This window comes from Meriones unguiculatus, chromosome 11, assembly GCF_030254825.1.
Source record: "Meriones unguiculatus strain TT.TT164.6M chromosome 11, Bangor_MerUng_6.1, whole genome shotgun sequence".
NCBI classification, from domain to species: Eukaryota; Metazoa; Chordata; class Mammalia; order Rodentia; family Muridae; genus Meriones; species Meriones unguiculatus.
Window position 1 is genome coordinate 109,490,022 of NC_083359.1, and position 27,626 is coordinate 109,517,647.

At 49.6% G+C, this 27,626-nt stretch overlaps 1 protein-coding gene across 7 annotated transcripts in view; it reads right to left on the bottom strand.

The window, feature by feature from the left end:
* Positions 1–27,626, bottom strand: part of Rps6kc1 (ribosomal protein S6 kinase C1) — a 126,657-nt gene that overhangs the window by 85,193 nt on the left and 13,838 nt on the right. For 5 of the 7 annotated variants that reach the window (XM_060364916.1, XM_060364914.1, XM_060364917.1 and 2 more), the window contains 4 exons: positions 23,249–23,369; positions 15,232–15,347; positions 13,583–13,676; positions 57–416 (listed from right to left, as the gene is read on the bottom strand). In XM_060364916.1, the coding sequence (XP_060220899.1) occupies positions 57–416; positions 13,583–13,676; positions 15,232–15,347; positions 23,249–23,369 (691 nt within the window). Of the gene's footprint in view, positions 1–56; positions 417–13,582; positions 13,677–15,231; positions 15,348–23,248; positions 23,370–27,626 lie in introns of those variants that run through there. The other 2 variants (XM_021651046.2, XM_060364919.1) reach the window with 2 other exon arrangements.

The following is a 27,626-nucleotide window of genomic DNA, read 5'->3' on the forward strand; positions in this document are numbered from 1 at the left end:
TACAGAGCCTTGCACTGCACGAGCCAGGCCAGGACACAACTGTGGGCAAACCGTACCTTGCACACCTTCTAGGAGCAGGTCGACCCCCTTCCTGTAAAGGTCAGAAGCAGCTTCATAGTCATCTTCCTCCTCCTTCTTCAAGGCCAGTTTGATGAGTTCCCCTGCCTTCTCCAGGTAGTCCCTCCTGCCGAGCCTTGGCTTTAAGCTGCTGGGGAAGAGGCTGCGGCTTTCCCGTTCTTCTGCTTTACTTGGTTCACTGTCAGAAGCAACAGCCCCTACTGCTGAAGGATCCACAGACACACTCAGACCAAAAGTTCTACTGGGAGAACCCTGGCGGGAAGCCATTCCATCATCTACCTCAGCAAGAGAGTCCGCATCAACAGTGAGGGACAGGAGGTCACTGTCACTGGAGAAGCCTGAAATGAGGAAGACAGCCATCAGCATGAGACTAGCAATAGCCACAGGGCACAAGTTACACAAACTGCCATCCTCCCATAACCAGTTCAGCTAGGGCATCTGTGGCCTGCTGGAGACTGGCAGCATCTAGCAGATTGTTTCAGCTTAGCTCATCTGCTGTTGATGGTCTATAACTCATGGCTGTACCTCCTAGCCATCAGTCTGTAACTCATGGCCATCAGTCTGTAACTCATGAACATCTGTCTGTAACATCTGTCTGTAACTCATGACCATCTGTTTGTAACTCATGACCATCTGTCTGTAATTCATGACCATCTGTCTAGAACATCTGTCTGTAACTCATGACCACCTGTCTGTAATTCATGACATCTGTCTGTAACATCTGTCTGTAACTCATGACCACCTGTCTGTAACTCATGACCATCTGTCTGTAACATCTGTCTGTAACTCATGACCACCTGTCTGTAACTCATGACCATCTGTCTGTAACATCTGTCTGTAACTCATGACCACCTGTCTGTAACTCATGACCATCTGTCTGTAACATCTGTCTGTAACTCATGGCCATCTGTCTGTAACATCTGTCTGTAACTCATGACCATCTGTCTGTAACTCATGACCATCTGTCTGTAACATTTGTCTGTAACTCATGACCATCTGTCTGTAACTCATGGCCATCTGTCTGTAACTCATGACCATCTATCTGTCTGTAACATGTCTGTAACTCATGACCATCTGTCTGTAACATCTGTCTGTAACTCATGACCACCTGTCTGTAACTCATGACCATCTGTCTGTAACTCATGGCCATCTGTCTGTAACTCATGACCATCTGTCTGTAACATCTGTCTGTAACTCATGGCCATCTGTCTGTAACTCATGACCATCTGTCTAGAACATCTGTCTGTAACTCATGACCACCTGTCTGTAACTCAATACCATCTGTCTGTAACATCTGTCTGTAACTCATGACCATCTGTCTGTAACATCTGTCTGTAACTCATGACCATCTGTCTGTAACTCATGATCATCTGTCTGTAACATCTGTCTGTAACTCATGACCACCTGTCTGTAACTCATGATCATCTGTCTGTAACATCTGTCTGTAACTCATGACCACCTGTCTGTAACTCATGACCATCTGTCTGTAACATCTGTCTGTAACTCTTGACCATCTGTCTGTAATATCTGTCTGTAACTCATGGCCATCTGTCTGTAACTCATGACCACCTGTCTGTAACTCATGACCATCTGTCTATAGTAAATTTTTTTAGAGTCTGGTACCCTGTGGCCTGGGCAGGAAGCACCCCTGAGATGACCCCCCCCAGTCCAGCACCATTGAGCCTGGGCTCAGAGCAAGCCTGAGACAATCCCTTCCTGATGCCGTGCAGGCCCAGAAAGGCAAACAATGGCCAAGTTGACCCTTGTCTAGTGACACATGACATGGATGGGGCATAAAACTGAAACCACTCCTGAGACAACCAACCCCAGAACCCAGAGGCCCCGTGCACCACTAAGATGAGCAATTTAGTGGTGGAGAAATGGAAAAGAAAGAGAAATCAAATGATATGTGCACAATGAAGAAAGGTAGAAAGGGAGACTCCAGTGTAGTGAGGAACCTGATGTAAATAACCACCAATACAACCTAAGGCCATGGTTAGGTCCTGGCTCATGATGCCACTGAGGGCCATGTCTGGGTCTGTGGCCCTGCAACAGCAATGATCTATTACCACCAAAAGTCAGGGGGACATCCCTGGCCTGGGCTGCCATCTAGGGCCATATTGATGTCTGAGAGCTGTGCAGAGCTGGCCTCACCACTCACCTGAGCACTTGTGGAAGAGAGAGCAGGAGAGCTGGCCCTACCCATCATTGACATCAGCTACAGTACTCAGTAGAATAGGGCCTGAACCTCGCCCAGGAAGCACAGTAGAGCTGGCCTTTATTGCAGGAGTTCAGGAGAGCCACCCTGAGGGTATGAGAGCTGTCCCTATCACTCGTCTGCCATGTGGTGGCGTGAGCCAAAGAGAAATGTCATCCCCTCTCTTGCCCCTCACTATCTGCAGCAAGTGGGAGAGATGGCCCTGTAACTCACTGACTGCAGCACTCAGCAGAGCAAGCCCTGTACCTCCCCTGCACAGCACAATAGAGCTGACCCTGGTAGCTGGGAGGGCAACACAGAGGGGAACAAGCAAGCCAGTTCCAAGGGTGTGATCATGGGAGAGCTGGCTCCATCACTTGTATGCTAAGCAGTAGTGTTGGTGAGGGATAGATGGCTCTCTACCACTTGCCACCTATGGCATGCAGGGGAGCTAGCCCTAATGTCATGAGAGGAGGAGAGCTGGCCCTGCCCCTCACCTGCTACAGCACTTGGGAGAATGGGCCCTGTACCTCAGCTGGGCACCACAGTAAAGCTGGACCTGCTTGCAGAGGTTGAGCAGGAGAACTAGCTCTGACCCTTGCCAGTTGTGGCACTGGATGAACTAGCTGGACAGGGCAATGCTGGAGACCCCATCCTGGTGGTATGGGTATGGGAGAGCTAACAGCCAGCCACCACCCAGGCCCAGATCTAGGGCTTTGAGTTGGCCTACTCCATTATCTACTCCATTGATAAACTGCTGGGACATGTGAAGAGGCCGATCCTACAGATCCAAAGCTGAGAGACCTCCGCGACACAGGACAACAGGACAGCAGGAGATCCAAGAGAAGTTCCAGTGAGGATCCAGTTCTGATGGTATAGCATAAGCCAGAGGCATAGAGCCAGACCAATGACTCACTGCATTTGCCAGCAGAGGAGTACGGATCAAACAGTGCACTGTGGGACGCAGTGACACGCTACAGCTTACACGGCGAGTGGCCCCCTCGCTGGGGGTGTTACAAGAGACATCGAAGGTATGATGGGACAGGGTGATGAACGAGATTGGAGTGCTTGGTGTGAAATTCACAAAGAATCAATAAAAGTCAAACAATAATAAATAAATCTTATAAATCAAAACTATTACACATTAAGGTATGTTATAAAAACAAAAAAATAGTTATTGGGAGAAAAGCAGTCTTTGCTATTTTCCAAGTCTTGACATCTGGCTGAACAGAACATAAGGCATTCTGACACATGACTCCACAGACTGTTTTCACACCCCTTGGTTGGAAGATGTGAATAAAAGAAAAAGCATTGTAAGATAACTGTGATTACTGTTTTCCTTTTTATTGTTACTTTTTTATTATTACTTTTATTATTATGTTCTTTTATTAAAAAGCATAGTGGTTATATGAGGTCAGAGGACAACTTTGTGGAGTCAGTTCTTTCCTTGCACCATGTGGAACCTGGGAACCAAACTCAAGTCATCATGCTTGGCAGCAAACACCTTTACCTGCTGAGCCATCTTGTCAAATTACTGTTTTTCTACATGACATCAAAATGCCACAGAGCTACTCTCTTAAAACTATCTGCAATGTGAAATACATAAAATCCAAAGGATAAAATTTGTAGGCTTCACTACACTTAAATCAATTGGTCTGTCTTGAATAATCTTTATCCATGCTGTTTACAGCCAAACAAATCCATTATTTTTAAAATGTCAGTTCCCTGAGTATCACAGATCTTCCAAATATCAACCTCCTATTCCATTAGTATGGTGTAAAAATCACATTGGAAAACTGACGAATTCAAAGTGACACAAAAGTGCCAACTTGGGGAAGAAAACTCTGTTTCATTGACAACAGATCCTATGAGCTGTTTTCCTTGAAGAGTTAGCTCATTTCATTTCAAGGGGAAAAAAAATACCAAAAACACAGGTGTGATGTCAACTGTCTGCCACTGATTCAAGCAAAATGGCCTCCTGTGAACAAGCAGCTCCTCAGCTCAGCTCCACCACTCACATCGCCTTCCCTTGTGTGGCTTGGTGGCTCAGCAGGGCGCTGCGTGTGCTTTCTAGTGTGCGAGGCTGTGGTGTGACAACAGGAATGTTTCCCACTGTTGTCCCCATGCACTCTGAGGAGATACTGCTGCGTCACCGTGAGCGTGTGAAGTGATCTTAGTTTGGTGTCGCTGTCTCCAACAGTTTGATCTCACTGCTTTCCTGTGTGACATGCAGTACGAAGGTCAGCCCAGAAAAAGTCCTCAGTGACTTCTACCTTGTGGCTCCTCGGGAGACCTCAGGGACATCCACGTCCCAAACCCACTCACCAAGCTGCTGATCCTACAGGATGAGGCCCGCAGTCAAATTCCCTGCAACAGTTTGGGAACACACATCTGGAAGGCTGAGCTGCTGCTTCTGCTTGCATTAGTTTGGTGGGGCGTGGACTGTTTTCTGATGATGCCAGGGATCAAACCCAGGGCATCTCCCACTGTACACAAGCATTCTGCCGCTGAACTTCATCTCCAGGCAAGCGCCACCAGCGACGATAGAATACCAAGGTTGCCATGTAAAAGAAAGTTACTTCCATGGGAGACAACACTAAGAATGAAAACTATAGGTAGATCCGGCTCCACAGTTCTAAGATCAGGGATCAGCAAACGCCTGGTCTATGAGGAGCCGGAGAGTAAGTACTCCAGGCCCTGCCCCTCCATGATCTGTTGTAGCTGCTGCTGGACTGCATGCAGGCACCTGGAGAGAGGAGCATGGCTAGACTTCAGTAAGACTTGAGTTGTAGACACGGAAACTTTAATTGCATGTAACATCACATCAAAAACTGATATTCTTTGTGGATTTTCAGCTATTTAAAAATGTAAAAAACTTTCTTAGTTCAGGGCCACAGAAAAGCAGCTGGAAGGGGGGTCAGTTATGGCTCATCAAGCAGAGTTTCTCGGCTTATGGCGGCCTTCCACTGCTCGCGTCCTAGCAAACAGAGTAAAAGGAAGAACATGTGACCAGCAACTAAGCTTCACGTGCAAATCGGCTTTACACACAACTCTAGCTCCTTGTCAGTCCAGCCTGGTCTTCTTTTGTTCTTCTTTTCTTTCTTTCATGTTCTTAGGATCTCTGAAAGGACTCCCCTACTCCCCAAAGGAAAAGATCTCATTAAACTGACAGTTCAAACGCATGTCACTGGAATGCAGGGACATCAGGCCAATTCCCAACATGCCTCCCAGCCACAGAAAAAGTCCTCCAGAAAAACCACGCCCTCCCAGCCACAGAGTCAGTGTCTACACTACGGCACTTTGTATAGCGCCCGAAAGCTACTCACCCACCATTCCAAAACCTACAGGGACTTCTTACCGGGAATTCCAAAATAGTTTAGATGTGTCAGTGCAAGTTTATTTTATTTGATGGTACAGTTATCTAAGTACTGGATTGAAAGTGATAAACACTTCAGCTGGAGGAATATTCTACAAATCCAGACCATTAGAGAAGGGAGGAGCCGTGTCACAGAGCTTTGGGGTGTTCTCCAAAGCCTCTCCACTTGTGCAGAAATCCATCTGCCATGCAGCCTCCTCACCAGAAGCCCCACTGCCTCCGCCTCACAGCTCTGTTTCACGCTGTACCTGATTTTACTTTCCTGACAGGACCAGAAGTCAAGCAGGTGGTTATGTATGCTGCTTCTTGGCGTTTGTCCACAAAAGTCTAAGACCATAGTTACACTTTCTCCTGCTTTCACAACCTTATCAGCAAAAGTAATCAAAGTCAGTTGGGCATGAGCGTGGCCACCAGAAGTCACCTGGCAGGGATGTAACTCAGTTGGCAGGGCATACTTCAGCTGGTCAAGTGTTTGCCCACCATGCTGAAGCCGACGGTTTGGGTCCCAGTGTTACACAAGCAAGCCTGGTGGGGCGCAGCTGGCAAGGTCAGCACTCAGGAGGTAAAAGCAGAAGGCCCAGAAACTACAGAATGAGTCTGAGGCCAACCTGTGCACCAAGAGACCCTGTCGCCAACAATACACAAACAAACAAAAATCTGTCAAAGAATACACCGGAGACTGCTGAGTCAGCAAAGCACACACACACTCTGACCTGAGTGTGTGGAGAAGGGGGCTGTATGGGTCTCTAGGCCACCGGCAAAGCCCCAGGCCAGTAGAGACCCTGTGTCAAACAAGCTAGACGGTTCCTGAGCAGCAGCTGCTGGGGTTGCATGTGATCCCCACCACCACACGACCACACGCGTGCACTCCACAACCTCCCCCCGCCCCGCAGTTACACCAGGATGACTGACAGCCTCACCATCGAGGTCTGAGCCTCTGGTTCAGGTTGAAAAACCACTATACACAGTTTAGACTAAAGTTGTCCAGAAATAGCAGGAAAACTTAACTCAAGCGAAACTAAGAATGGGAAACAAAAGACTTCTAAACTTTGGTGACAATCTAGAAAGCCCAAATATGACTTATTTCCTTGACCCAAAGATTCAGTAATTTATAGCAGAACAACCAGACACCTGCAAAGAGGATGTGCTAGAAACCCGTGGAGAGCAAGCGCCTGCCACGGAGCGCCACAGGAAACCCTGCGGAAAGGGCACTGCCGGCCGACGCGAGGCACGGGAGGTGCTCAGCGCTGCTGCTGCTCAGCACACGCTCGAGCCACACTGCAGGACGAGCGAGCCCGCCACGACCGTGAAACCAGCCACAGGCTGTCGCGTGAGTGCAGACAGCATGCCCTCTGCAGGACACTGCGCAGCCTCATGTGCTTTCTGGGGGAAGCCGCTCAGCCCTGGCATCTGAGACTGCAATCGTCAAATGAGGTTTGCTTGAGAACAAGGGTAAAGACGTCACTCACAGAACAAAGCTGCCGGGGTCATCTGACAGCACAGCCCAGGGATTCTCCCCTCAGACGTGAGGCAGAGCCTTGGACGGGCGAGACCCTTCCTTGCCTCAGTCCTGCGGAAACTGCACATTTCCACACCTGAGAAGCCTGACCCAGGCACAGCTCCCTGACCAAGGCACGCCAACTTCCAAGGTGGTGTGCTCACTCCTTCCTTACTGAAGGGGTTTCTCCACCCTTCCCAAGGAAGTACTCTCCAGCAAGCTGCTCAGAAAGGAATCCAGGGCTGGGGAGCAAATGGGCCTCCCATCAGTCAGGCCAGTTTCTCCCACTGAGCCATCACACTCTTCTGCTTCACTCCAGGCCCAAAGGCGGCCAACCGTGGGCTGAAGCCTTTCCTCACTGTGAGCTGTTAGTCCTCAGCACTTTGTCACAGTGACCGAAACTGCTGCACGCACGTTAAGAGACCTTTCACCACCAAAACAAGGACTCTCCAGTTCCATCCATCCACCTCTTTCGTTCAGGAGATCACACCTAGCAGCTCACACATAGTAGGCAGGTTCTCAACCAGCAAGCCCAAACTCCAGATTTCATTCTTTCGTGTGCGCACACAGAGAGATGTAGAGACGTGTAAACATACACACGTGTATATGCACACATATAGCTGTGTAGACGTGGAAACACACACCTGCAAATATGGGTGACTATATAGAATAACACAAACACACGAGGGTATATGCGCACACACATAGATGCATGTAGCTATGATGTATAAAACCATAATTGTATGTACATGCACATGGGCAGATGTAAAAATAGACAAGCTATGTCAATAGTCAAAACCTACTTTATTCATTTTACACTTGAGTACACCTGCCTGATGCAGTTTTGCCAGCACCTCGGTGGCCCTGCAGCTCAGCTTGTTGTACACAGAACTGCATCTGAGCATTACATGAAGTGCAGACTGCAGCCCGGAAGTGGAGTGAGTGAGCATGACGTGCAGTATGAGCACGTCACAGGCTGTGGGTCTCGCTGAGGAGGAAGAGCAGTGGGTAGGACAGGACAGCCACGGGTCCTGGATAAGCAATACTTCTCAGGCCCACCCAGCTCCCGGGCCCATTTAGGACATGGCCAGAGCAGCAGGCGCACCTCTACGGCACCATCACTCAGAGCCTCGGCTCGTTGGTAAGTGATGCAGGGAAGTCAAAGGTTCCACGAGTCTCCTGCCTCCGGGTGCGGATCACAGAGACTCCAGTCTCCGTGCGATTAGAGGGCCCCAGGCGACTTGTTAAAAAGCGGCTGCAGACACGAGGGGTTTATTTAGCCTCCCAGTCCACCTACCTGCCCTCGCCTCTGGGCTTTGAACTGCTCGGAGTCAGGCAGTACAGCGGAATCTGCCTAGGACGCCATCTCTGAAAGACGGGCCTGGGGGAAAGGTTGAGCTGCCACACACAGAAGCTTTATACTATGAGCCATCAGAACCCCGCATTTGAAGACCATCCGCACAAAGAGCTCGGTCTCCTTTGACAACAGGTGGCCTCTCGTGGGTGTCTATATATAAAACACGTGGCCTCTTACTATTAGCTCATCACCTCCACTCAACTCTGCGGTTCAAACATTGCCACAGTCAACCAAAGGGAGTTTCTACTTGTCCCAGTAGTGATCACTCTTCATGCACGGAAAAAAAAAAGGCACCTAGCCCAGAACCAGGATGACCTGGAGGCGGATGGCACACACGTCAGATGGGATCTGACATGAATCCGTCCGAAACAAGCCCTTCGTGGAGGAGGGGCTCCGGAGGCCCCGTCCCTGTTTAGGGACCATGTGGCAGTTAATGGCTGCTAGGAGGGCAGCCACCTTTCCTCAGTAGTGTGGCCATGGAAGGAAGCCTGGGCTTCGGTTAAGAGCCCACGCCACGGCCCTAACAAATTCAGCCAGTCAGTAAATTTAAGTAGGTAAAGCAGGGGGAGATCTCTGGGGGGAAAGGGGTCCAGAAAGCATGAGGAAGGATGAGAGGCGGTGGGGTGCGCTGTATGGATATATGAAATCATTAAGAATACAGGGTTTTTGGTTGGTTGGTTGGTTGGTTGGTTGGTTGGTTGGTTGGTTGGTTGGTTGGTTGGTTTTTGAGACACGGTATCTCTGTGTAGCCCTGGATGTCTTGGAACCCACTTTGTACACCAGCCTGGTCTCAAACTCACAGAGATCCTCCTGCTCCTGCCTCTGCCTCTGCCTCTGCTGAGATTAAAGGTGTTCACCACCACGCCCAACAAAGAATACATGGAAGAAAAGAAATGGTCCTTCTAAATACGCCTATGAGAAAATCCCTAAATCTGCAGCTGCGTGCTGATCATAATTCTGGTACTCAGTGGCTCGGTGGTCAGCTGGCAACAGCTACAGGCCAAGAATAACCAGCCTCTGACAGTCCCTAGGTTAATAACATGCCTGTCTTACTGCTGAGAAACCACAGACTCTGCTGTGTCTCCTGAGGGCAGAGCAGGCTTAAAGCCAGTGCCAACCCCATGTGCAGCCCAGCACAGACCCCACATGCAGCCCAGCACAGACATGCTGAAGAGCTGCCCACCGCCCTTTGGCTCAAGGGCCTGTTCTACTGCCCACCTTGTTCTGCAGTCTCCAGGTTTCAACTGCTACCCTACACACACGTGTGTGTGTAAATGTACATGCTAAGTCTGTACAGATAGGACACGGAATGCCCTAGAGCTGGAGTTAGCAGAGCCTATGCAGCCATCCAAGGTGGATTCTGGGACCTGGACTCCATGGGTGCTGAGCATCTTTGCAGCCCTCCTGAGCCTTTCACACCGGCAGTGTGCTCCTTGCCTCACGGCCCGTCGGAGTCAGGGAGTTACCGAACACCACCTGGCACACACGCAGCCTGACCACAGCCAAACCAAGGTCTAGCGGTAAAGGAACAATTCTGTGTAACACGCCATGGCCCCTCTAATCCAAAGCCGCATGACCATAACAAATCAGGAGCTTTTTATCTGCCCCCCCGCCTCTATGTTCCAAATATCCAGCGTTACCAGCAACAGCCCTGAGGCCGCAAGGGTCAACACTCACTCTCTGCGCCTTCGCCCCCGAGAGCAACATGCACACACGGACACGGTCACATGTGTGCTGGCCGTGGCTGTTTATTTGCTGGGTTCCCAGTGGTTTGGTTTTTGAGAAAAGAGCTCTGAAGTCCAGGCTAGCCTTAAACTCACTATGTTTGGCCTTCAATTTCTGAGTCTCCTGCCTGTCCAAGAGCTGGAAATACAGGTGTGTGCCACCAGCCCTGGTTCACATTGAGCTTATCTTGAAAAAATTCCCTGTTTATTTTATGAGTCACTGAAGAAAATTTAATTAGTCAGGGGAGGTGAACAGCAGCAACCAAATCAGCACTTAAGAACAGAACCTAACTCCTTCAGGCTCACCCCAGTAGAACAGACAGAGGAAGAGGAGCCCAAGCCTAACATTTGAGTTCTCATGGCGCCACCTTGTGGACTTTTGTAGAATAAAAATCCTACTGGACTTATCATGATTGATGACACTCCACACCTCACAGACTTTAACATAATTACTAATTAACCAACCAACTGGGGATATTCATGCTTAAAATGACTCTGCCTTGATGCACAAACTTTAAATTCACTAAATAAAAACAACACAATGAAAAAAATAAAAAACAGAGGTGTTTTTAGTCTTCTGTGGTGTACTGTCATGTACCTAAGTGCACGTGTGTGCGTGTGCGTGTGTGAGCATGGACACGGATGACACGGCATGCCTGTGGCCGGACAACACCCCTGAGTGTCAGCCTCGGCTCCCACCCTGTTGGAGGTGCTCTTACGGTTCAGGTCCCAGCTCACACCTGTCCATAATCCAGCTCCAGGCGGTCTGACGCCCTCTTCTGGCCTCCCACAGCATCACACACACATGTTGGTGCAGGGACACACATGCAGTTAAACACTCACACATTAATAGAGAAAATCGAAAATCTAAAAGTCATTTTAAAGGGAAACATTACTTTTTGTCTGAAAACCTAATTGTGTTTCACACTTCAGTCATTGCCAGTGTAAGCATGAAGTTACTGTTTACACAATCTGAAAGCGTTCTTTCTTCCACTGTACTGCAATAATCTTCAAACGAAAGCAGAAATTCTGTATTTCCATGTTTCCTTCAGTACTTCCCTTTTGGTGTAAACTACTAGAACTTGTCGATTGTATGTTTAAGGTACAAACAACAGAAATAATATACCCTCAGCATCAACATCTATTTCTGGGAAGTGAACTTGTCCAAGTTTCTGTGTTTGGTCACCAGTGTAAGCATCTGATGAGCTGCAGGAGTGAGGCCCAATGTAAGCGTGATGAGCTGCAGCAGCAGGGGTGAGGCCCAGGAGGAGGCAATCTAGGGACATCACCTTTAGAAGACATACACGCCTTTCTTGTGGGACCTGATGAATTAGACTGGCCTCCTCGGGTGGATTCCGACTTTGGCCAGTGTTTTGAATGTGTTTTGAATGTGTCTTGCCCACGTGTCTGACCTGGTTCCCGGCTGGTGGTGCCAGTTCTGAAGGTTCCAGAGCCTGTAGGAGCTGGGGTGTAGCTGGAGGCTGACGGAGGGTGTTGAAGGCCGTGTCTTTCTACAGGACTGACAGCAAGGCCGAGAGGCCTCTGAGGGCGGGGGACATCAGCCTCCTGCTCACCTTCAATGTTCTAAAGCACCATTCCAGGAGAAATCATTTCTGAAAACAACGCTCTGGTCTCCCTCCTGGACAGACAGGCCTCCAAACCACCCCCACCCATGACGACAGACACATGAGATGGGCTCCAGTCAGCCTTCCCTCCTCATGTGGATCCCCATGCGAAATGAAGAACTGCTGCGGACGCCAAAGACTCCAGCTGCAGCCTGAGAGCCTGAGTCAAAGCCAAAGCTGGATCAAAGCAGCCCCCACGCCGCAGAGCTGCCTCCTCAGCCTCCGGCTTTTGCTGCGCAGCACAGACACCTGCTCCTTTATCGGAGGAAATCTGAAGCAGCAGACAGATCAGGTTGAGTCAGAGAGGTCACCGTGGAAAGCAGTTCTGGAGTGACAATCACAGTGGTGGCCCAAACCATGCTTGCAAGCCTGTGCAAGAACCTCTGCTCAGAACAGGCCCTGAGAAACAAGCAAGCAAGGCTGACTACAGAGTAAAATGACACAGGGACTGGAGATGGCTCAGCGGTTAAGAGCACCGTTTGCTCTTCCAGAGGTCCTGAGTTCAATTCCCAGCAACCACATGCTGGCTCACAACCATCTATCGTGAGATCTGGTGCCCTCTTCTGACACGCAGGTGTACATGCAGACAGAACACTTATGCATAATAAAAATAGTAAAATGATGCCTGGCATGTTTGTCTATGACCTCGGCAGAATGAGGATGGCACCTCAGAGATGCTGAGGGCTCAGCCTATGAGGGCGCTGGGTACACAACCTGCACATACTACCTGGAACGCAGGTGTAAATGAGGGGGAGGCAGAAGGAAAAAGAATAAAAGCTGACCGTACCTCTACTGCTCAAGGAGAGAAAGAGAGGATGTGTGAGCGTGTCTGCCTGTGGGTCTGTATCTGTGATGTGCTAGTGTATGCACATCAGCCCACACGGCAGACAAGAATTTGCTGGGTTCACCGAGATGAGCACGTGCCACAGCACACAGAGCAGTGTGGCTGCAGGCGTGTAAACTCGTGCACCCCTCCAGCTGAGTACAAGGGGGTCCCAAGTTCCTCCCAGCCGACCGTCAGGCCTTCCCTCCTCCAGTCAACTCTCACGACAGATAACAGCTCATCACCTCATCAACCCATCAACCACTTACCTCTGTCAAGCCAAATCTAGGCTGCTGCAGGAACACCTGACTGCTCATTCATAAAGACCCACCCCACCCCGTATCCCAATCTCAATTTTTATATAGTAGAATCTGCCCCAAAAGAACAGTAGTTAGGGAATCCAAGAGCTGGAAGGCACGAACTGAAATCTGCATGTGAGTTCAGGTGCAGCTTTACAAAACCAAATCAAGAGATTACACACCCCTAAAGTGTGCGCAAGAGGCACATCAGGCTCACTAACACGGCCACTCTGTGCTCCCGGTGCCCCTTCACTTGATGATGCCTTGAAAAGGGCAGGGGTCAGGCGCCGCTGGGTGGACTCGGGTGGCCACACCCCCGCTGAGGCCCACTGTGTGTGCGGTGTCTCAGTGCGCACAGCCTCTCACTTCCTCACTGCATGGTTCAAGGAAAGCTGACTGGGAGCTATCGGGGAAGCAAAGGTCACAGCGGCCAGTTCACTGCCACGCACGCCCAAGCCAGTCCAGGGCTGGCTTTTGGCACAGCCAAAGCAGGGAGCTTTGGCAGAGTCAGGGCTGCCACCATTCGTACCCAGCTGCTGTCACAGTGTGACGTGACTCACAGCTGTGACTGAGACCTCAGAAACACAAGAAAAACAGCCTCTTACCTTCGGTAACACACTCCAGAAAGCTGTCGGCCAGGGACTCCGTGGACGCCTCAGCAGGACCAATTAACTCAGAGCCATCGTTAACTATCCCGCCCTGGAAAGGGCAGAGCGATCATGTCAGTAGGAGCACAGAAAGGTTGGCAATAACCACGGGTCTTCTCAACCAACACTCCCAGGCCTGCGGTTGTCACTGCACAGACTGAACCTTCACAGAACCTCACTGAAGCCTGTCGTGGCACAACTGTAAAGCAGGACCGCGCTCGGGGCATGGAACGGGGTGCCCAGATTAGATGACTTCCCTCCCCGCCCCCGGCTCTCAGCAAACCTAAGCTGTTGGCCTGAGGCGCGCTATGTAGACCAGGCTGGCCTGGGACTGAGAAGCAGAGCCTCCGCCCCTTGTATGCTGCATTGGGTATGGTGCTCATACCCACAAACCTAGCTCTTAAGAGGCATGCAGATTGCTGGGAATAGAAGTAAATGGGAAGCCCTGTTCCAAAATTAATTAACTAAATTGAGTCTCCATGTAATCACCACTTTAAGCACGTGACCACGTTTACAGATTCAGGCCTCAACACTCTTGCTTCCTTTTGTCCACACTCAGCCGGAGGGCAGTCGCCAGAGCGGGCAGTCAGGATGCTCTGCGAGGACCTTACGGACTGAACACTGCCGTCACAGACAAGCGGGCTTGTGACCCTTCCGCAATTGACACCACTGAGACGCTAACGCCTTTGCTCCGTCCATCTTTCTCCTATCGACAGCTTTTTAAGCCAACGCTATGACCAAGATACCAAATCCCAAGAGAAATGCAGGCCTATCTCCTCCCCACCTGGCAAGATGCACTAATGTGGGCTCATCACAAAATGCCCGCCTGGAGAAGAATAGGCATTCCTCTTAGGCGCCCAAGGAGCGCTCTCCAGGACACAGTTTACACCAGGGGACACCTCAGTTTAGAGCGGTTAAAATCATAGAATACATGCTCTGATCACAGAAACAATTGTTAGGTGGGCGTGCCTTTGCATGCCTATATGCCTGCACAGCACACAGGGGGCTCCAGACAAGCCAGGCTACTGAGATTCAGAGTGAGACCCTGCCTCAGAAGGAGAAAATGGAGAGCGGAGAATGAAGATGAAGAGAGCAGAAGAGAAAATGAAGGAATCAAAGATGGCAAGGATGGCTCCATTTTGTTTCTCAGACTCTACTCTATCTTAAGCTGACTGACCTTGGAGTGACTTGACCCCCACCTTTGGGTTCCGAGAAGGGCGACCTGGCCCTCCACCCTGCAGGTTGTCGTGGATACCGCAGAATGTGTTAATAGATAACTATAATCAGGCCTCACGCCACAGGTTGTCATAAATACCACAGAATGGGTTGATGGGTCCTCTACCCAGCAGGCTATCGGACAGAAATCTTCCATATCTTTCAGTTTGGCCAGGTGGCTTGGAACAATTGGCCTAAAGGTCACCTCGATTGCTGAAACCTCCACCCAAAACTTACCCTTCCCTGTATATAGGAAGAAGTGGAATGCTCAGGGGAAATCGTATTGCCGCAAATGCCTAAGCTGGGCAAGCGCAGTGTGGAAGCAGGATTCCACACAGGAGGTGGAGAGCGGGCCAGCGAGGCGGGTCACCGCGCAGCAGGGCAGCACGCACCTTGAAGAAGTCCTCCAGCTGTCTGCTGTTGTACAGGGCGGGGATGTTGGCGGAGAACTGCAGCAGGTCCTCGGCACACTGTCGGCGCTCCTCGATGACAGTTTTGTCAAATCGCCCTAGAAGTCAATGAGTCAGCACTTAGGGACACAACTGCAGAGCTTGGTTGAGTGACAGTTTAGGCCCAGGGAGTGAAGCCACCGCATGCCACACTGCCCATCTGCAGTGCCTGCTACAAAGTCACAGTCGCACCAAAGCCTTACAATGTTTATGATGAAGTGAAGTAGCAAGGTCAACTGATAAACAGACTGTATCTACTCCCTGGTCCTGTCCTGTAAGAAACTGACTGTGTGAGATGGCATTTGGAAACTAAAGTTGAAAAGAGAATTTAAAAGGATTCCAATGGCTTCCTCTAGTGATTTAATACCATAATTACCCATATGACTTCCCCTTTTCTACTCTTTTTTATTTAAAAAGGGGGCTGAAGGGAGAGAACTATGAGAACACCTGTGTTAGCAGTAGGGTCAAAACCTCAACTTGAGGTAGCAAGCTTTTTTGCTACGCTCCATGTGTGCTGCTCTGGCAGTGCCAGCACAGGCGCGCAAGCTCCGCAGGGGACGGGAAGGCATGGCTCTAACGGCTGCGAGTGCCGCTGAGAGATGCTCACGATGACAGGACTCCACAGCTCTCCCACCTGATCACCACTGGGCATCTGGGATCACACTGCTTCACACTGGCTGTCTTAAAAATACCAAATCAAGAGAGCAGCACCCTCACAGTCTGAAAGCATTCTAAGTGGTTTTGCAAAGTAAAAAGAAAATTCTAAGACAGAAGACACTAAAACCCCTCCCTCCTCCCTCCAGCTTATGGTGAGGTTTCTGAGAACTGTTAGCAGTCATGCTTGGGAAGGAGGGGACGGACTAGACCGAGGTTCAGACCCGACTCCTACCCTCCTGGCTATCCTGTGTCCCATCGACAAGGTGAGGCACGGGCGGAAGCATGCTGACACGGCCGGCCTGAAGCTCCTGCAGCCGCCACAGCAAGCCTGCCATGCCCTCCACAGGGCATCCCTGGCTCTGACCCCCCACAGGGTTCCAGTGATTAGCACCCAGCATGCTGGCAAATCTGGGCAGGCTGTTACCAATTAACAAAGACAGAAAAGCCCTCTGTAAAATTGTCTTAGGAACATTCTTATAGAAGACCTTAACTGAGTACACTGAAAGACAGACAAATAGAAAGACAGACAGAAGCCACAGCTCAGACTTTAGAGTCAGTGCTATGGAACTCCACATGTCCTTTCACTGCCCTCAAGAGCCTGGACCTGGTATGCCAGTGGCAGTCAGCCACAGACTTCTTGCCCTCTGGAAGTCACTGAGTTCACTACAGAACAAGTCACCAGGCACTTTGCAAATAAAACGTTTTTCTAGGCCCTGGCTGGCCTACAACTCACTATGTAGACGAGGCTAGCTAGAAGATCTTCCTCAGCATGGAAGGAAGACCCACATGCAGCTGTCCTGAGGATGTGCCACACACAGCCGTGCCGAGGAAGAGCCATTACTATCTATTACTTGTGCTCAGTTCACATACAACATATAAAAGCAACTTTCCTGAAGACAACAGCACTCTCTATCCATCCTATCATTGGAAAATAAGCTGTTCTGATCCCGGTGACCACATTAAAGCTGAACACGGCAGCATGGGTTTTAAATCCCCAGTCTGGGTAAGAGGGCACAGGGCACCCTGGTGCCTGATGGCCAGCAAGCTGGATGAAGCAGGAGGCTCGGGCTGGAGTGAGAGCCTGTGTCAGCAGTGAGAGGGAGAGTGCAGAGTAAACGAGTGAGGCTCTGAAGTCGAGCACCAGGGCAAGGGAGTGGGTCCACAGCACAGCTCCAGAGTCATAACCACGTGTCAAAAGCATGAAGGACAGATGGAGAAGCCTGCCCAGGGACCGCCCTCTTCATAAGGCTGCACCAGCGTCTCCATCATGGCTGTGGTATGGGACTGTGGCCATCAGGGAAATGTGATAATGTTTGTTACTTATTCCAAAACAGAGGAGAGGGGGCACCTGGCACAGAGAAAACACAGGAAGGGCTAAGAACAGACAACCCCGGAAGATGGTATTTGGGGACCACTGCCCCATCTCTCATGCTCTCCTCTCTAAAGCAAAAAAAAAAAAAAAAATGTAAATAAAAAAATGAGAAAGATAAAATGAGTGCTACATTGACATCATTGAACCTAATGTACATTAAAAATATTAATAAAATATTTACAAAAGGTTACAGGTAATTAAAAAGCGCTACATTGGTGATCTGTAGAAGTGGGAAGAGAGCTGCCCAGACACTGGGAACACACTGAAAGTGTAAAGGGCTGAGCAGAGACATGAGAAGCAGGCGCCATGCAAGAGGAGGTACAAGCAAGGTGGGGTGGTGACCTGAGCAGCAGGCAACAGCTAAAGTCTTCATAAGCTGCACACACTACAGACACCCGGTGAGAAAGTCACACTCAGCAGCAATTCTGTAAGACCAACAGCAAAGCCAGACATGACTGCACGTGCCTCTAACCCTAATCTGGGGAGAGGAGGCAAAGGATCAGCCATTCAAGGTCGTCCCCAGCTACGGAGCAACTTCAGGACCATCCTGAACTGTGTGGGTCCTGAAACCGCAGGGTAACAGGTGCTGGCCAGCAGCTGTGGCCTAACGCTACTTGACTGCCCACAGAGCAACCTTTTCACTATGGCCCCAGCACAGTAAATGCACTGCCAGCATTCTGCAGATGGTAGGAATACTCACTGCTGAGGTTTACATACTCAAAATGAGAGGAGCTAAAAAGATGGATGGCTAGCCAACAATTCTCTCCACACAACCACAGCTGTGGCCGGCAGTGTTCACTAGTTAGCAAGTGTTATAAATGAGCTGTACACTGACTAAAGAGATACACCTCTCAGTCATGGAGATTCAGAAGGACACATGTGCAGACAGATAAAGATAATCATTAACAAGCACTAAGCTGAGGGCACCCGTCAGAAGCCACGCCCACACAGCCCAAAGCCAAGGACTTAAAAAGCCAACGGTACCTTCAGCATCAAAGTTCAAACTGTAAGATGTTCTATTTTACAGTCTAGGGGGCTGGAGAGCTGGCTCAGTGGTTAAGAGCACGCAGAGGACAGGGTGTAGGCCCGAAGCCCGCAGTGGGAGCCTCACAACTGCCTGTAACTCCAGCACAGGGGACCTCGGGCACTGCACTCACGTGCACATACCCACACACAGACACACTCACACACACATAACTTAAAACAATAAACCCAAAACATGCTCCGAAGTCACCACACAGGAAGGACAGGGAAGGACAAGAGCCGCCCTCGTGCCTCTCAGAAGCCGCCGACGTGAACAGGCTCCCCTCGCAGGGCGGGCGTGTCTGCTCCGCACGGAGGAGCTCTCTGGACAATATTCGCCTAACTCAAAAATGTAGCTCAGGCGAGCTCTGGTGGCGCACACCTTTAATCCTAGCACTCAGGAGGCAGAAGCAGAAAGATCTCTGAGTCTGAGGCCAACCTGGTCAACATAGCAAGTTCCAAGGCGGCCAGAGCAACACCATGACACCTTGTCTCAAAATAATTACCTTTAGATGGAACTAAACCATACACATGCTATGTACAGGCATGTGCACACACGGCTCCGGCACGCTCCAACCCCACCCACTTGCAGCAGCACACCCGTGGAGTGCGGTGGTTTGGATGAGAACAGACCCCACGGGTTCACACATCTGGATGCTGCTCACCAGGGAGAGGCACTATTTGAAAGAACTGGGAGGTGTGACCTTTTTGGAGAAAGCGTGTCACTGGGGGTGGGCTGTGAGGTTTCAAAAGCTGAAGCCAAGCCCAGGATCTCTGTCTTTCCACCGCCTGGGAAGCAGAACTCTCCTCTCCCCAGCACACGCCTGCCTGTGTTCCGCCACGCTTCCCACCAGAGTGACAAAGCACTAACCCCCTGAAACTGTAAGTCAGCTCCAATTAAAGGCTCTGCTTCCTTACAAAGGTGCAGGGGTCACCGGTGCCTCTTCACAGCAGCAGAACGCTAAGACAGTACACACAAGACAAAGTGTGGGCCACGGCTACAGGGAGTCCGCGGGCCAGTCGCCAGGGCTAACCATGTTGTGGTAACACTATGGCAGTGGCTGCATCATTCTCTGTGCTAACCATGCACCAATGGTGTGTACACAATGACAGCCAAACCGGGCCCTCTTAGCAGGACACCAGGCCACAAACAGCTACTTAACTCCTTTCAGCCACTTAGTCATATATTTAAAACTTTCATGGCAGTTACAGATATCCTGTATAAAAGAGTAACAACTATTAAACTTATTAAACCCTGGTCCTTGGAGAACTCTCCTTTCAAAATTCTGTGAAATAAAATGAATTGCGCTTCGTCAGACTTAGATATGAGACAGACACTTCCTCAAAAAACGAGGAGCCTAACACTTCCAGGAAAACCACCGACAGCACTGCTCTCGCTGAGAAAGCTCCAGCCACACAGACTCTCCAGCTTGCCAGCTTCCTGGTACCTAAAATCTCTTTAGAGATCTCTGGCCATATAAACGCTTGCTGGCATCATCTAAACAAAAAAGAACCATCTTCAAGAGCTGCAAAACATGACACATCAAAATCTTCCTTTCTTAAGATTTATTTTCCCTATGACTGTTTGCCTGCATGCAAGTCTACGCACCTCACGACTGCCTGGTGGCCTCAGGGTCAGAAAGGGCAGAGCTGAACTGTCGTTCCCAACGGGAGTGATCTGCCCTGTGGATGTGGGAATCAAGCCAGGATTTCATGAAAGAGAACCAGTATCCCTAACTGCTGGGCCATCTCTCTAGCCCTAGCAAAGAATGTTTCAAATGAGACGGCATAATGCTACCAAGTCAAACAGAACTGAGAGGCGCACTCACGAGAGAGACTACCCAAGAATTACACTGAGCATTCTGAAAGATCATTTCTTCTTCACGGACCTTCCAAGTCTCTGCTGCAATTAGTCTGCAAGGATTCATCAGCAGTAAGGCTCTGGTCTATCAAAGAAGAATGGTTCAGTTAAATGTCCCTCCCTTCCAAGAGCATCTTCTGTGACCCGAATTCCTCAAGACCCACAGACAGCACGTCAGAGCGTGACACTCGAATCTGGCTCAAATGCAGCTGTCTTCCTTTTTCTTTTGCTCCCCTTTTCTTCCTTTCTTTCAATTGCTGCCACAGTAAACAGTAATAGCTACAATCCATATAAACAGCAGCCCTTTCTGGTCTTCACTCATTTTATAGAGAGCTTCTAGCACCCACCACCTGCCCACCGCTCCTGTGCACTTCCTGTGCAGGCAGGAGAATGGTTACTACAGTCACTGAAGACCTTGCTCACTCCAGCAAGGACAGCAGTGTGCCTTCTCCCTCTGGCTACCTCTCTCCCCACACTAGGCAGACCTAGGGCTGACTCACAATGACATCGTGATTTTCGGGGTGTGGTGGCCATGCTTTTAATCCCAGAGGCAGAGGCAGGTAGATCTCTATAATCAAGGCCAGCCTGGTCCACAAGTGAGTCCAGGTCAGCCAGAGCTGTTACACAGAGAAACCCTGTCTCAAAAAAATTTAAAAAAGAAAATCATCATTTATTAAGAAGCACAGAAGGAGGACTGTGTTAGAGCGTGTGTTCTTTGCAGCGGTTTTAGAGACCACAGCTAAGGTTCCTCAGGCGGCTGACCACTTCTGCTCTAGTTTGTTTTCTCGTTTTTGAGATGTCTTGACAAGGTCCTCCTGCCTGGGCATCCCGAGTGTGCACCCCACCTCCAGCCTAGTGACTTCATATAGTTATTTGCATCAGCCTTGTGTGTCCTCTGCTGCCACACGCTTAGTACTGTCTGTCTGTCACATCATCCACAGCAATACCATTACCAATGAGCTTATTTTGTTGTTGTTGTTGTTTTGTTTTCTAATGTATCCTGAATTAACGGTGCCACACAATTTTCAGAGAAGTTACTGTTGGACTGAAATTCATCCAAGAAGACACTGTGACTAGCAAGACGGAGGCTTGCTGGGTACGTTGGCAGCACAAGTGTGACCACAGAGGTCAGAGGTCAGCAGTGGTGTGGCACAGTGAGCCCACACTGTGAGCAGAAGGGTGTCAACGAATCAGGTGAAGACTTACTGTGAATGTTGGAGCTGGGCCCCCAAAGCTGAAAGTAAAAGCCTGAAGGGGAAGGGCACACAGCAGAGTCCAACCCCAGCTCTCAGGAGAGGGAATGAACTGAAAACCAGTAGTTCTGATGCTGCCGACCAATGTCCGAGTCTTTGAACTCTCACCTTGGCACACAGCAATGCTTCCTGTTATGGCATGGTCTGGTGCTTTGCATTCAGATGTCCACTGCTTGCCCCCAAGATTCTTACTGTTCTACCAACAGTCCCTCAGGAACCTAAAATGATACTGCATAACCCTGCCTCCAAATTATCCCTGACTGGCTGAATAAATGCCTACAGCTGGGAAGGGCAGAAATGAAGTAGGCAGGGCCAGGGTTCAAGGGCTTAGAGGACAAAAGGATCATGGGAAGGAGGAGAGAGGCAGAGCAGGAGAGGGGGAGAAGAAAGAACATAGAGAAGGAAGATAGAAAGAAGAAAGCAGGGAGAAATGGAGAGAGGGAGGGATGGAGGGAGGGAAGAAGAAAAGGTAGGAGAGGATCAGAGGGTGGGAAGGGACACAGCATCAAGGGAGAAGCCACAGACTTCTATTGCAGAAATTTCAGAAACAAGGAACCATCACCTTTGCTACAGATCATATGACCAACCCCGATATGATATAATATCAGACAGGATGACACAAACACCTCGCTGATTTGAATATAAAAATGTCCCCATGTTTTCCTAATACTGGTCTCCAGCTAGTGGTACTCTCACAGGTGGCTGTGGAACCTTTAATTAGGGCCTCGTGAACAGACGCAGGCTACCAGGGACAGGCCTTGAGGGTCATGCTGATGTTCCTTTTGGTCCTCCCTCCAAGCTTCCTCCTAGGACATGAAGGGTCCCCACTTCAAGCTCTTGCTAACACAGTGCTACTGCGGACACCATGCAGACTGCATCCCTGAGCATGAGCTAAAACAAGTTCTTCAGAAGCTGTTTCTATCATGTATTTTAAAACAGAAAAGAAGAAATTAACTAATTCTGGAAATTGGACGGAGGAGTGGAGGTGTGTGCTGCATAGCTCTCAGGCCTTGGAGGCTGGAGAATTTGGAGTTGTTAGCCAGAGAAGCCCTATCAAGGGGTGAACAAAACTTAGTGAGTCCTTAGCAGGACTCAGAAGACCAGACTGCCTAGAGAAGTTGAGGCACGGAAGGCCCAGGTCAGGAGGCTGAGAGAAGAGCAAGAACGAGCTCCGTGGGCTGGCTGGAAGCGGTCTGCGCTCCATCCCAGCAAAGGCTCGGGCTGCGTTCTAACTGCTCCTGAAAACTAAGTGAAGCAAACTAGACAGATGATAGGGATTCATTAGGTGGAGCTCTCAAGGAAACCCAGCAGCCAGGCTGGACACAATCTCCGCACACAGCAGCTAGCCACGATTACAGTGAGGAAAGGTAGAGGAAGATGTGAAAAAACAAGGCCAACAAAGCAATTGTGATTACACACGCTAGTACAGTCACAGCATCTCACTGGGGGCGTGGACACAAGAAAGGCGCTAGGAGGGCACGAGCCAACCCAACCAAGGTCACATGTGTGAGCAGGACATCTTTTCTTGGGTCCTTAACCCTCTTGGTCTGGCCAGACTTGCAGCTCCCCCGTGGCTGAGAAGAGCAAGTGTACTGTACATGAACTATACTGAGGAATTACCACAGGAGGAAGCGCTCGGGACAGACCATCATTAGCCAGTCATCACAGTAAATCAGAGTTTAGGGTTGAGCTGTAACTCAGTGGCAGGTTGCTGGCAGGTCTGAGGTTCTAGCTCACAGTGTGGGGGGAAGGGTGGGCAGGGACATCAAGTCACAGCTTCAGAGCAGCACTTACCAAACACTATCCCTTTAGCAAATGGAGGAAACAGCTCGGAGCGGCGGAATAAATTTCTGTGAATTTGCCATAATTCTTTGTGCAGTTTCTTAAAGTCGCTGTATCTCTTCCATACAATTATCTGAAAAGAAAACAAAACTAAATGCATGTTTCAAACCAGTCTGCCTCTGTGCTACAAATAATCCTTTCTGTAAAGATTACGAATCACCACCCAAAGCAAACATATGTGTACTGCAGCCTGCAGGGTGAAAGTCTGAAATGAACTAACATTTAACGTCTAAAGCAGCTTCTGCATGCGGCTGCCCGGGCCCTTAGGCCCTGCTTTCTGAAAGCCTTCTCACTCACTGTGGAGAAGCGCCCAACCTAGTAGGAGAACGGTCTGTGCTATGTCAGGCGTATTCTCTCCAGAACCACCCGCTGCTGGCCTGGAATGAACCGGGTGACAAACGCTGCCTGTGATAGGCTCCACAGGCACAAACAAATTGGAAATTTTATTTCTTAATCTTTTTATCAGATTTATTCACTTATTTTATGTGTCAGAGACCTCGGAGGCCAGAACTGGGTGCTGGATGCCCTGGAACAGGAGCTACAGTGGCTGTGAGAACGCAGATGCTCAGCATGAAGCCAAGTCCTGAGCAAGAGCAGCAAGTGATCCTAACCACCGAGTCATCTCTCCACCCCCAACTCGGGCAAATTTTAAACAAAAAGGACATAATATCTGTCCCCCTCCAGAAAAGCAGAAATGACTGTGAGGAAAGAAAAACACGAGTTTTTATATTCTACAATTTTTCATAAATCTTAATTTTAAAAAAATCATAAGATTTCTGACCACAAAGTTGGTCATTGACCAGAATATAATTCAAACTTGTATATCTCAAAAAACAACATAACCATCCTATACATTAGAAATTTGTTGTCATTAGCTTAAATTATTTGACCTTACCTAGGTTAAATTAGAAAAACACACACTACAAAAAGGAAATACTTGCTGTCTGGCCTTGATGCCACTGTCAGCTCTGAGTTCCACAAAGTAAAGAAAACCTAAGTGGCAAATTCCTTTCCTCCCCAAATGCCTGATTATCTCACCTCCAAAGATCCACATGTTTCCATGCATCTGCAGGACAATGCTGATGACCAAACAGAGGCCAGGCCACTAGACATGATTTTCAAGTCTTGCTAAACTGTCCTGCTATGTGACATTAGCTACCCTTGAAGAATGTGCTTCTGGTGTACATAGGTGCAATTGCTTAAGCAGCTCCGTAGACTGTAACATGAATTAGACAAGCTGTTTCTGCCACTTTCATTCATTTAATCAACAAAAATGGTCCCCCACCCCAGCGCCCCTGTTCTGTGCTGACACTGTATTACCCAGTGTGAGCTGGAAGCACCCTCCTTCAGAGTTGACTGTCAAGGCAAGAACAAGCCAGCATGGACTTCACAGAGGGAAGCAGTATAGAAGGGCCCTACCCTGCCTGGGCACCCAACAAAGCTAAAATGCCTGGCGTTAGGAGACGACACCAGGAAAAGAACGTGGAGAGGTGGAAGGAGGCTGTGGACAACGTTTCTACAAAGACAGAGAGTTCTAGAATCTCGGCTTCTGTGACCGCCTAGCGGTGGTGTCTGCTGAAGTGGAGAGCAAGGAAGAGGCCAGAGGCCGGCTGTGCACGTTTGGCTCGCGTGCTTGTGAGTTGCTCAGTGGGACACATAGGTTTGGAGTTAAGTGTAAAATATACTCACTCCAGAGCCATCAGGGGAAAGGTGGCAACCAGTCAGCAGTGGCTTCTCAGTGTCTTTATGGGACAGAGTCTAACAAGGGACGGTGGACCCTGAAGTCCAGACAGAAGCAAGGAAGAGGAAAGCACACGGAGTCGTGAGAAGCCTGGCTATGTGGAGATGAACAGGGCCAGTGAGCAGGAGAAACGCAGGCCGCTCTCAGCCAGTGGTTCTAGCAAAAGTAAGGGCAAGAGCATCCTCCGAGCGGACACTGAAGAGTCGGGACCCGGAACAGGGGCACACGACAGGTGGCTGCGCCATCACACTCTGCATGCTCCATAGCTTCCCATCTTGATGCAGAAACGTATTTTGTCATGAGGAAAAGTGCTGTTTTACGTTTCAAAATGTAACGAATCGAGCTGGACATGATGGCTTGCACCTAAAATCCTAGCACTCAAAAAGCTAGAAGATCATGAGTTCAAGGCCAGCCTGGGCTACATGGTGACTTTCAGGCCAGTATGAACCAGAAAGCAGGATGGTGGCTCAGAAGATCTAAGTAATAAATAAATATAGCTCTATCAATACATAAGTAGCCCCAGCTACCTGGAACCATGCTGCCAGAGCTTAGAAAGGACTGGGTGAGGGGCTTCCAAACGCAGTCGGTGCAGGGTCGGTGCCTGTGTGACCAGGATGTTACCACTGGTCAAAACCATTACAGGATGAGCAAGAGAAAGTCGGCAGTCTAGACATTATGAAGCAACCACAGTTGCAGATAAAATATCCTCATCAAGATCATCTTCAAGAATGGGAAGTTGATTTTTTTCACAATTTAATCACAATAGTGATTAAAACACCAGATTTTATAAAGCCGTAGAACCTCCCTCCCCCCTTCCCCCCCCATCCAAGGTCTGGTGCTCACCAGACCTTCACATAGCCCTGTGCTGGAGCGGAATGCCGCCCACTTCTCTTCCCTCAGTCATTAAGCCTGAGGCTCCTCAGATGGAAGAGAGTGCAAAAGCTTTTGTCTGCGCTAAGACAGAGCCCACACATCCATTCCCGCTCTCTCTGCAGAGGCCTGGCAGGTCCGCCCTGCAGCAAAGGCAGACATAGGCTCTGTACATGCTCAATCTGTCACTCGGAAGAAACTTTACCAATGAAGAAGTCAATGACCGTGTGCAGAGTAAAAATTTAATAAAAGCGCTCCCTTTAGCATTTCAACATCTGATAAACATTTCCTTTTCAGATACTTCAACTTAATGACACCAAAAAACTTGTTTCCCTACGTTTTCTAATAACCTTTTTAAGCTAACCTAACTTTTTTCACTCTCATTCAGTACTAAAATCTTGCTGGTGATCCTTGCTTACAACCAACATTACATATTTTCTTTCCCTTTTTTTTTTTTTTTTTTTGCTTTGCTTTTCAAGACAGAGTTTCTCTGTGTGGCCCTGGCTGTTTTGCACTCACTGTGTAGACCAGGCTGGCCTCCACTCTTCCACTCAGAGATCCACCTGCCTCTGCCTCCCAGAGTGTGGGGATTAAAGGTGTGGGCCACCGTGCCCCACTTTTCTTTCTCCCTTTTTTATTGTTGGTATCTATCTGTACATGTGTGATGTACATGTGTGTGCATGATGTACATATGTGTGTGTGATGTGTATGATGTGATGTGTGCGTGTACATAAAGCACATGTGTACACGTACTTGTGGAACCCAGAGGGCGAGAGCAGTGGCAGCCTCACTTTCCACTTTATGTTTTGAGAATGGAGTTTGCTGATACGGTTGGACTGGCCAGACAGTCAACCCCAAGGATCTGCCAGTGCCGGTCTCTGCGCAGAGCCAGAGCTTCCAGCTGGCCCACCCCGACATCCACCCCACCCACGACCTGCTGGGTTGCATGAAGGTGCTGTCCTGCAGAACCTGAGCTGCAGGGGCTGCAGGACACAGGGCAAGAGCAGGATATCTGGAGGAGTCCCGCGAGGCCCAGCGCGGATGGTGCACAGAGGCCAGAGGCCTCGACCAGCCCCACTCACTGCAGTGCACACACATCTGCAAGAGAAGATGTCTGGGCAAGAGGGCACCGCGTGCACACTGTGACACGCTGCAATCCCACGCAGGAGGTTTTCCTGTCGCTTGTTTGAGGGGTTGGGGAAGGTTGCAAGGGCAGAGGGCAGATATGCAGGGGCAGGGAGATAAGTGGGATTGGGGAACATGATGTGAAATTCAGAAATAATCAATAAAAAGTTAAACAAAACAAAAATAAGTAAATGGATGAATAAATAAATAAAATCCAGGAATCACTCCCGTGGTGACTGTTCCTAAGACCCTCCAGACCTTCTGCAGGAAATGTGGCAAGAAGCAGCCCTACACAGTGACCCGGTGCACGAAGGGCCAGGACGCTGTCTGCCCTGGGGAAGCGGCTGTAGGACAGGAGCAGAGTGGCTGCAGTGGGCCCGCTTTCCACAGAAGGCTAAACTAAGGAGGACTGGGCTGGGGGCTGGGGGCGGAGCCCGGCGGCAGCTGTGAGAGGAGGCTGGCTAATAGAAGATGCATTTGGAAGTGGGAAGCCACGAAGGGCCAGGCGATCCAGTTCTACCCGATTTTGCTATGAACACAGTACAAGCATGATTTTCAGTTCACACTCGGGCCCTCGTGCTTGAACAGCGGGCA